Below are 12,084 nucleotides of genomic sequence, written 5' to 3' on the forward strand. Positions count from 1 at the left end.
CAAAGAAATCACCACCTAAAGAGTTCAGCTACAAAGAAATCACCACCTAAAGAGTTCAGCTACAAAGAAATCACCCTGTAGAGAGTTCAGCTAGAAGAAGTCACCTTGTAGAGAGTTCAGCTACAAAGAAACCATCATGCATAGAGTTCAGCTGAAAACAAATCACTCTGTATAGAGTTCAGCCAGAAAAAGTCACCTTGTAGAGAGTTCAGCTACAAAGAAACCGCCATGTAGAGAGTTCAGCCTCAAACAAATTACTGTGTAGAGAATTCAACAACAAACAAATCGCCCTGTAGAGGGATCAGCTAGAAGAAGCTACCTTGTAGAGAGTTCAGCTACAAAGAAACCATCATCTGGAGAGTTCAGCTACAAAGAAATCACCACCTAAAGAGTTCAGCTGCAAACAAATCAACCTGTAGAGGGATCAGCTAAAAGAAGTCACCTTGTAGAGAGTTCAGCTACAAAGAAATCACCCTGTAGAGAGTTCAGCTAGAAGAAGTCACCTTGTAGAGAGTTCAGCTGCAAAGAAACCATCATGTAGAGAGTTCAGTTGCAAAGAAACCACCATGGATGTAGAGAGTTTAGCTGCAAACAAATAACCTGTAGAGAGTTCAGCTAGAAAAAAATCACCCTGTAGAGAAATCAGCTAGAAGAGGTCACCTTGTAGAGAGTTCAGCTACAAAGAAACCGTTATGTAGAGAGTTCATCTACAAAGAAAGCACCAAGTAGAGAGTTTAGCTACAAACAAATCACCTGTAGAGAGTTCAGCTAGAAGAAGTCACCTTGTAGAGAGTTCAGCTACAAAGAAACCATCATGTAGAGAGTTCAGCTACAAAGAAAGCACCATGCAGAGGGTTTAGCAGCAAACAAATCACCTGTAGATAGTTCAGCTAGAAACAAATCACCCTGTAGAGAGATCAGCTAGAAGGGGTCACCTTGTAGAGAGTTCAGCTACAAAGAAATCATCATGTGGAGAGTTCAGCTACAAAGAAATCACCCTGTAAAGAGTTCAGCTAGAAGAAGTCACCTTGTAGAGAGTTCAGCTACAAAGAAACCATCATGTAGAGAGTTCAGCTACAAAGAAACCACCATTGATGTAGAGAGTTTAGCTGCAAACAAATCACCTGTAGAGAGTTCAGCTAGAAGAAGTCACTTTGTAGAGAGTTCAGCTACAAAGAAACCATCATGTAGAGAGTTCAGCTACAAAGAAAACACCATGTAGAGAGTTTAGCTGCAAACAAATCACCTGTAGAGAGTTCAGCTAGAAACAAATCACCCTGTAGATAGATCAGCTAGAAGAGGTCACCCTGTAGAGAGTTCAGCTGCAAAGAAACCATCATGTGGAGAGTTCAGCTACAAAGAAATCGCCATGTAGAGAGTTCAGCTAGAAGAAGTCACCTTGTAGAGAGTTCAGCTACAAAGAAACCACCATATAGAGAGTTCAGCTACAAAGAAACCACCATGGATGTAGAGAGTTTAGCTGCAAACAAATAACCTGTAGAGAGTTCAGCTAGAAACAAATCACCCTGTAGAGAAATCAGCTAGAAGAATTTATCTTGTAGAGAGTTCAGCTACAAAGAAACCATCCTGTACATAGTTCAGCTATATTTTAAGTCACCCAGTAGAGAGATCAGCTGCTAAAAAATATCCTGTGGGGAATAATGGGCATGTAATAAATATATGTATATAATTTGTGTAATTACTAATAAAATCAAAAATAATTGAAGTATTACAAATCTTCTTTAAGTTCTTTTCTTCTTCCTGTGGTAAAGAAAAAAACACATGGGTTAAAAAAGCCCCAAAGCCAGCCATAGGCCGGCTTTGGAGTATACAAATACAAAAAGAAGTGATATCTAATCAAAAACAGCCAAGCTGTAAAAAAAAGTGCGGCCCCCAAAAAGGACATGGTGAAAAAAGATGTGAAATCCAAGGTGGCGGCCAAGAAATGGCTGTGATGGTAGGTTAATGGTTACATTTTAATAATGACAATTCAGGTGAGTTTTGTGCCGCTTGGTCTTGGCACCAAATTCACCTGAATTGTTGTTATTAAAATGTAACCATTAACCTACCATCACAGCCATTTCTTGGCCGCCACCTTGGATTTCACATCTTTTTTCACTATGTCCTTTTTGGGGGCCGCACCTTTTTTTACAGCTTGGCTGTTTTTGATTAGATATTTATAACAGGATGTTTGTTAACAGTTTAGAGATACTGGAGCCACACCCACTCATCTGTATTCTACTAATGGAGTCATACCAACTTTTTGTCATTGCATTACTCCCATTGTGTTTGGATGAATATGCATGCTGTCGTGTGAAACTTGCTACCATGGCAGGCCACTGGAGAAGATTTTCATAGCAGTTATATCACAATTATTATTGTACAATTTTTATATTATTATTATTGTGTGAAAACTGTTTGGTATTCATGTGTCCTCTGTATGTTTTGTAATTAGATGTGTACCCATATAATTTTGTGTGGGGGTGCTATAAAATGCATGGTGACAATTCTAAATTATTGGTGGTTTTGCATACTTCCCTTTAGGCTAGCTACATGTGCTAATTACTCACAACTTGTGTCAACAACTGGTAACCTCATTTGTGCTCTGTGTCATTCTTTAAGCTGCGTCCTTAGAGAGCAAATTACGTGGGGGCAACTAAATTCAAATTTCAAATTGAACGATGGCATGCAGCACAATTCTTTATGGCTACATGCACTGATTAACTACACACACCCCAGTTCATCAATAACCAGTGACCGCAGTTGTGTTCTGCATCATTCTTTAAATTCCGAGTTAAATTCTTACCGAGAGCAAATTACGTGGGGCAACTAAATTCAAATTTCAAACTAGCCATTCTCAAAAACATATGTTTCAATCTCAACGAAACTTTTAGAACAGTTTAAAGACACATTGCCCTACATGCCTAGCGAGTATTGCGGAAAACAACAATATGAGTTTTGTATTTGGCCTCTAAGTCGATTGAGGATGACTGAAACTTCATTAGGTGCTGAAATTACGACTGTAAGGTAATGATGTATGGTGAAATCAATGATGTGAATCTTAAGGTGATTGAGAGAGTGCTGAAGCGATAACAGGGCAATCAATGTTCGGAATGCACAAAGGAATGCAAGGCATACACCTGCAGTTGCATCTAACCCCATGTGGAAAAAATAATAAAGCCTCCCCTTTGATGTCGGCAATCTCGGTCTCGAAACAGTTGGCATGAATTTGCTTCACTACTTGTGTGATAGTTAGTAGTGACATGATGAGTTCAACTCTAGAGTTTCAGAGGGATAGCGTAAGTGATGGGTGAGTTACAGGAAGGCCAAATTTGACAACGTTCATTCCTGTAAAATCCTCACATGTAATGGTCACGTCATTTATTGTCTGTGACACATGTTTCTGCTTTACTGGCCGCGTGGCTTACTACCATACGTCTTGATTAGTTAGAATGAACCGACAAGGTTTCTATGCTAGTTAGAGACCCAAAGATGATGTGGATGGAACTACCCACAAACTTAACTACCAAGACTGCAGGCCAAGGTAATTAATTGTGGGTAGCAAATCCCACATCATGTAAGGGGCTCTAAATAGCATAGAAACCAATGTCAGCTAATTTTAAGTACTTTAGAAAATTTCCCTAGGTGAAACAAGTGAAGAAAGAACAAAATAAGGTGACAAACTGTGACTGCTAGTATCATGATTCACCCTTTGAATTGATCGTGTACAGTGACATTGGTGTATTGAGCAACTACAACAGCTAGATAAATGCCAATGGCATTTGTCTTGTCCAGAATGTAAGCTAACAAGTGGCAAACTGTGGGTGCTATCATTGAGTGTTACCTTTCAAGTTTATTGTGACCGTGACATTGGTGTATCAAAGCCCAGATCTACGCTAATGACATTTATTTTGTCCATAAAGTAAGCTGACAGTAGGACGTCACTATTCGGTGGACTAGACTACTGGACTGGAACACTGGACTGGACTACTGGACTGACATAGTTTTGGTTTTTGCACATTCTATGATTGGATTTATGGAGTCTTGCTAGAAAGCTAGCACCCTTAGGGCACCTGCAGCCCACTCAAATGCTGAAGACGAGCAGTGGAATATGTGAAAACTGTACTTCACCATTCATTATGCCACTATTACTTATTCCTCACCCTGTAGTGTTGCAGGCAGTGCAGGGAATGTGACAGCAATAGTTAACCAGCGATCAACTTGCCACTTTGCTAATTTTTGTTTGATGAATGTAGTAACCACGGGCTTGACCACACATTACTAACTATTTAGAAACCCCACCACAAGTTTCTGTTGGATTTAGTAAACTCAAACATCAAAGGAAATATGTGACCAGATTTTACAAAACCGATCCAAATCGCACATCAGGCAAAATCAAACTGACACCACCAGTGGATAGCTACACTATCGTACTACTAGTTTTGACCCTCAGTACTACTCAAACTACTTGAGGCTGGTTTTAACAGACGTCCTTTCTGGGTGGTGTGGAGTGCTCAAATGGCGGTTTCAGGCCCTGTGAAGGACCTGGCTTGGCAAGAAGTGGCTTACTGGTAGACAGCCTTATAATGTTGGCCAGACGTTTTATCTGTTGATTTTGCTACATATCAGCCACTAAGGAGCCAGCACGGCCCTGTAATCTCATGTCTGGACTCCAATCATGGTCTGCCTCCATTTTGAGGTCTATCTCTTTCCCTCCCCGCCACCCCCCATCCTCCACCCCTTTGTGAGCACTCGTGATACTACTTCGCTCGTCCAACTGCTCAGATTTTCTATCTTATTTGGCGGGAAACTCTACAAGCAGCTACAAGTACTGGAAGTGGCCTGAAAGGTAACAGATTGATGCATCTTTTGTGTAAATTTCATACGCATGCTTGCTATCCTTGGAGAGTTATGCTGGCTTCAATTCTTTAAAACCGTTTATCTCGAAACTTCTAATGTGCGATTTGGATCATTTTTCCAAAATCCAGTCACATATTACATAAGATTTTCTAAATTATATATGAAACATAAAGGAAGTGTCTATATGAAAAATTAATGTTTCCATATGGTTTGTTTGCATGATTAAGATGATAAGAAAATGAAATAAAAATAAACTGGCACAGCAGACAGAATCAATAGTTGTTGCAATCCCAAAATACACAGGTAAGTTCTCTAATGTTGCATAAATTGTGGTGGTGTTCCATGTAGTTTAGCTTCTATCCTTGTGACTGTGGTCAGACTAGCAAGCAGGAAGGTTGGCAGACCTAATATTGTATTTTTGCAGTATTGGTACTTTTCTTATTTGTGACACTAGAGGATGTTAGATACACTAAGACTCTTATATAAAGGTATTTTTCATCACATAAAATAATGATTTTGAATAGCAGCCTATTGAAGGTAATGTATGACACATCATAAAGACATGTGTATAGTTCATATTTAATCATCCTCTGTGTGGTAATGCTTTAAAATACTAATTAATATCATAGACATGCGCATCATACGAACATTGATGAAATTGTACCCAAATTTTTTATATGTAGAATACATGTGCATTAATGAATGGATACATGACGACAATTCAATAGCTACATACCCTTGATAGTCTTAACAGCAACCAATTGTGATTGCAATACTTTGCTTCCATCAGCAGTTTTTTGTATCCATAACCCTCTATATACACGACCAAATTCACCTAAAATGATTATTCAGGGAATATTCACTATATCATTATGTAGTAATATACAAAATGACACATCTCAATTCCCATTTACACAACCAAGTTTTTTCAGGATGTGTGACCAATTAATTTTGCTTTTCTCACACGCACACCATTGAAGGTGATTTTTCACCATGACTACATAGCCACACCAATACGCTACATATACAAACCACAACCATGCCACTAGTTTGCTTGGATTGCCTTCCATGGGCAGATTGAGCATTGCTGGCAATGCTCTGGCATGTTGGAATGTCGCTGGCCAGTAGAAACACAAGGTTGAAGACATGGATACTTGAGACTGTCATCTGAAGTGCAAATTTAATACTTTCCTCAGCCACATTGCCCTACCAGCTTGTAAAATTACTTACACGATCTTGTTTGTTAACTATTTTGTAGCATACTATAACACCTCATCAAAGATCAAAGGAAAACACAACATCTGATGCATGAGTCTATAATTGCAAGATAAAACACACACCCAAATGCTAAGTACAGTAAGCAAAGTAGCCACTTCACTGACAATGTATGTTTGTGTATACCTTGTGGCTTAGCAACTTCGGCCTAATAAGCTGATCTGGCTGCCCAGCTTAATAATTCAAATTTAAACATTAATCCTCTGTATACATTACCTGACTAAACTACATTATGTGATCTAATTTGCAAAATTGACTTTAGATCACAACTTAAATTCATGAATAAAAAGTTGGAAATAATTCACCAACCTTGGCAGCCATGCAAGTGATATTTTCACTGATGATAAACCACTTATGAACTGTGAGCATGTCTGGAAAACAAGGAGAGTATAACCTCTACAGTTTTTGGCTATTTTAGGTAGAGCGTTCATAAGTGTTGCAGTACTGCTGGATGGTGCTTACTCACATGAGTGGAAGGTGGGTAGCGAGTAGTCACTTGTTAGGGAATCAAAAAGGATGAGATCATAGTGATAGCAAACTCTAGGAACAATTATATGCCTCCAGGAACTCTATACAAATTCCATGTTGGACATTAATTCATCTAATATGCCATTTTTGTGTGTCAAGTGTCAAGGTGATAAAGGTATGTGTTTGTACTTTATAACAATGAAATGCAAAATGATGAAAGTCCAGTATCACAATAGGAGAAAATATTACAATTTGTTCACATTTGTTTTGAGAATGATCAGAATGATGATCAGGATGATTTTTACTCCTATACAGTAAATCCAGTAGGCAAGAATGACCTAATTTGAAGAAGAAAAGACCGCAAGGCTATGTATGTGCAAATATCACATTTTCCCTTCCTATTAACACACTGGTATGGTGTGCCAGCTTTCTTGCAACCCACCACCATGTATCTTGATTGTTTTGTGAAATAGCACATTAAGGACCCATTTATTTCTGCTCCAGTTTATCAAAGGGGTGATAATTTCAAAATAAGAATGTTAACTACTAATTAACAATTTTCAGTACATATTGTGAATTTACAAAGGTACAGGAAAGAAACTTGGTATGAACAGTTTAACATGGTTCATTCACAGTATATGTGATTAAATTCAATGGACTGTGAAAAGATTATGAGAGCAGAGCATTCAACCAATTTTGTCCAATACTAGTCTGAAAGGTATCGGTCAATTGAATGGTTAATCACAAAGAGTTATGGAAAATTTTACTTACTTTTATGTGCTTAGTTTTGAGGGCACTTCATTTTGCACAACCCACATAGTACCATACTATTATGATTATATCTGAAGTTGGCTCTGCATCATTATAAAAGATCTTTTAAAATGTGCATATTATAAATACTGATACAATTGTTTATGGCATGCAAACAAATCATTAAATTATTATGAAGAGAGATACCTTCTGCAAGTAACACAGTCAACTTCACATCACATCCTTGAATCAAAATTTCACTGAGCCCCATACATTCTGTTCTTAATTGTTTCAGTTCTTCTTTAGTCAAGACAGTTCTTGTCTGATCTGGTAGACATAAATACAAACCTTTTAACTGCACAGCTGGCTCTCAAAATAAACAGAACAAACTCAAGTTTTAAGTATAAGTGTGTATCAAAATTTACATGGTGCTTAACTTTATCAATTGCTTACTGCACACAAATGTTTATAAACTGAAATTCATGCTCCAGTAATGATAGGTAGTTTTCTGCGTTTGAGTATTTTTAATAATACAAATGAAAAGCAGTAACTAAGCAGTTTGTAATGGGTCAATGATTTAATCTACATGAATGAGTTATAAGTCTCAGCAGCCAGGCACAGAGTAAGTGCAGGTGGAACACCAAAATTAATATTCATTACATTGCATACTATCCCACTAGGAATTAGCAAGAGAACTAAAGACTGTAAACAAGGAAAGCCTTGCAGAATTCATGTAAGCATAAAATGATGAGTTTCTCTTTATCTGCTATTCAAATGAAACCAGAGCCTAGCTAGTTTTAAGCAAGATTTCTGCTCCCCTTTTCTTCAGATGGATATACACCTATACTGCTATTAATTGCTATACACCGCTGTTGATAATTGATACATATCTTTTGGCAGCAACATCAGCAGCTGCAATGACAGCAAAGCAGTGCTATTGCAATGGCAGGAGCAACTATGCAAAAATTTTTATTGTTAGATGGGGGTAATTGACCTTGGTAGACAGTTAAGGAATTAGCAATGCACACTCATACAAAGAAACTGGTGTAACAGTGCACGCTTTGTAACAGGGTAGTTAAAGCTTGAAGTTATGCAATAGTTGTATCATGTACCTGAGTGATTTGCCTGATATGTACACCCATCGGGGGCTGTCAGGCCCAAGAGCATTGGTGTACATATCAGGCAAATCACGAGGGTACGTGATACAACTGATATCTACCATGCCAATGGCGATTAATCACCCAAACCAATACAATACCAACCACCAAATTCATTATATAGACCAACTTGTGAGATTCGATTATGGGACAGCAACAACTAACGTTGTGACTATGTTTAACATAAACGGGCAAATCCTACGGATATCACGGAAACACTCAATTTAGCTATTTTACAAGTGTTTCAAAGTTGCTACATCACTTAAACACTGTTTGCACGGTTTTCTAAACATCCAGAGGGGTAAGCTTTGCTGTAGAGTGGTTACCTCGTGATATACGAAAAGTGGGCGTGGTACGTAATCAAATACGCGGACAAGCGCTTGTAAATTATCCATGACACTAGTTCTCACCTTTAACTTTCGTTTGTCAACTCATAGGGTGGTAAGGGAGTCGAATCGCCTCCGTCTGAGTGTTGTAGGATGGAAAATCGGTTTCATGGTTTTTATCACGTGAGCAATAATAAACTCCCACAATCGAATGCTACCAGGATTCTTATAACAACTTAACCAGATATCAAGGCCATGATTTAATTACATAAACCATGGCCAGCCATGGTTTAACTTAAATGTACCATGGCCAGCCATGTTTACCTTAAATGTACCATGGCAAGCCAGGGTTTATAAGATATGTGCCCCAAGATTTTTCTTTGAAGTTAGGTGGCTTCATGGTACACATGTAGTCGTAGTACGGTGCGTGGGAAGATCAAAGGCTGCCGCCAGTGTTACAAATCAGTTGTAAACCAATTTACAAAATTGTAACATGGCTAAGTACCTCCTTTTGGCCACACAGTCTGGCCATTAATTAGTTCAAAGACATCAAACGAAACCATACACCAGACCAACACAGGAAGTCAATGAATTTGGTTAATACATCAAAGAGATGAATCGCTCATTCGCCAATAAATTAAGCTAACCAAGACTATTATAGCACTGCACCACTCAACAATGAATGTCAGACACTTTATTATTATTATTATTATTACTTCAGCTACACCCATCTAAATGATATGAAGCAGTACTGGAGTGAATTGCATCAATATACACAGGGGTGGATCCAGGGGGGGGGGTTCAAAGGGTTCCATGGAACCCTCTTTTTGAGAGAGCCTCTCCTACTCAAGATACTCTAATAGAGCAGTCAAATCGAGATACTCTAATAGAGCAGTCACAGTAGTCTTTTGAGGAGTGGTGTAGCAAGCTATGTATCTAATTATAAATAAGGAAATATAGTTGGTGAGGGCATCTACGGTGAAGGGCAGCTATTGTCAGTAGGTGATGACCTTTTTTTTTGTTTTGTTTTGTTTTTTTGTTTTGGTCTTCAACCTACAGCTAGGCTGAATTTGCAATTCCAAAGTAGAACCCCCCTTTTTAAAAGTCTGGATCCGCCCCTGATGCACCTCCAAAGAATAAACTAGCTAGCAATGAATTAACCAACCCATCAAGACAGTAATTAGTGAGTGAAATCGTTCCTTGTACACAGCAGTAGCCAATTTTAGCCTTGCTTTCTTGTTCCTTCCATGTTACAAATGGGCGTCTTTGATCTATGCATGCCCCATACCACAGATCAGTTATAACACATCCATTCGGTTTGTATCTGGTTTGTAAATGACTCCACCCTCAAGCCTACAGCCCTCGGGTGTCGTGTTTACATATCAGATACAAATTTCATGGGTGTGTTACAAAACTATAATTCATGTGACAAGCATCTAATGCTCAACTGTCATCCAGTCAAGCAGTTAAGTAATGCATTTGGGTGTAACAATATATATATATATATAATATAATATATATATATATATATTAGACACACACACACAGAGAAAGAGAGTTAGCAGTTCTGTTATATCATTATTCCTAATAATGCTTTATAATACTGAGGACATCAATATGCTTAATCTATACTGCTTGACTCTTATTGGTGTAGCTGTTATTCCTATAGCATTCATTTATGCAAAAGTATGCAGCAGAAAGATTCTTTAATACTCAAAAAATAAGTATACCACAAAGCTGGCTCTAAACTGGCAACAAGATTGATATACATTTATCAGTTTTAAACACATTATACTGATCACAATTATATGTGGTGCTATAGAGGTATACCATAATTTGCTTTTTTTTGTTTTAAAACAATTTTCATATGCAAAAACTTGTATGAAAATTTCTTACACAAAATTTTTTATAAAAGATTGAACTACTCTAATAGAACAGTCATTCACGTAAGTCATATGAAAATATTTTGACAACGAAAATTTTTATCATGAAAATTTTTTGCATGAAAATAAAGCAAATTACGGTAAACTATGAATTTACCTGTCATACCACTTTGCTTTGAACCACCCTTTATTCTACACAAAGACCAAATATATTATAGGTAACATTTTATCCCAAACATAGCATGTAATGCATACACGACAAAAATGATAAAGTTGTTATGTGAACAGTAGCTATGGCTCAGAATCTGTAGAAAATTGGTACCACATAGATGGGAACAGTCTTTTTTTACTGTAATAAACCCATAAAATCTATACTCATAAGGAATGTCAATTACACACAAAATGCTGTATGTTTATTTTCAGATACCGTATAGTGCAAAACTTTGGTAGTGTAAAACTTTGGTGAACTGCTAAAAATCTGCATTGGCAAAAAAACTTTGGTGAATTGGCTAAAATAGGAGATTGGTGAGGAAAAACCTTGGGGAATCCATGTATGCTGTTGTAGAAATCCGCAAGTATCATCATTACGAGCAGGATAGTAAATTTTTTGTAATTTCTCTGTAATCTGGTGCTGACCTTAAAGTGCAGATACTGTATTATGCATGTCACGGCATGGCATCTCACTGGTGCATAGGCGGCTCCAAGATTTTTGGTGACTGGTTTCTGGACTTTTGATGAAAAAAGAAGAAAATGTTATTGCCTGCTGAGAATAACTGCTCTCCACTAACTACCTATGTATTAATATCACTGATAAAGTACATTAAAATTCTTATTTATAGCTACATAGTGTGCTACACTGCCTCTCTGAATACTGTGACTGCTTTATTAGAGTGATTGACTGCTCTATTAGAGTATCTCGATCTGAGCGTCTTGTGCCTTTGCAAATCCATTTTTAACTGCTTGAATACACTTGACCGGTTTCTGGAAACCTCAGAAATCCCCCTCTGTGGTGTACACGTCATGATTAACACCTGCTGTAGGAGAAGAACTTAAACTGCTGTCTCAAGTTGCTCTGGCAGACTGAAGATGAAGCAGAAATGACGTTTGTACTTAAATACTGATACAGTTAATGTGTGATGCATACTGCATGTTTGTGTGCACTGATCACATGCACCAATAGTCACCCAACAGTGAAACATTCTTTGATAAAATTTGGAGGGTAAAACTTAGGCAAATCGTAGTTCAATTCGCCAATGTTTTCCACTATACGGTATTCCAAAGAGACCTTTCTTTCAAAATTTACTATACTTCAAAAACCAGGCTTCCCCTGCTGCAGGTAATATCATACTGCATAGTAGGGATCAT

General features: G+C 37.7%; 1 protein-coding gene across 1 annotated transcript in view; it reads right to left on the bottom strand.

The window, feature by feature from the left end:
• Window positions 1-12,084, bottom strand: part of LOC136260062 (uncharacterized) — a 77,299-nt gene that overhangs the window by 34,945 nt on the left and 30,270 nt on the right. The window contains exons 10-12 of the mRNA XM_066053668.1: window positions 10,877-10,911; window positions 7,561-7,680; window positions 5,597-5,695 (exon numbers count right to left, since the gene is read on the bottom strand). Coding sequence (XP_065909740.1) covers window positions 5,597-5,695; window positions 7,561-7,680; window positions 10,877-10,911 — 254 coding nt within the window. The remainder of the gene's footprint in view (window positions 1-5,596; window positions 5,696-7,560; window positions 7,681-10,876; window positions 10,912-12,084) is intronic.

Source organism: Dysidea avara, chromosome 7 (assembly GCF_963678975.1).
Source record: "Dysidea avara chromosome 7, odDysAvar1.4, whole genome shotgun sequence".
In the NCBI taxonomy this organism is placed as follows: domain Eukaryota; kingdom Metazoa; phylum Porifera; class Demospongiae; order Dictyoceratida; family Dysideidae; genus Dysidea; species Dysidea avara.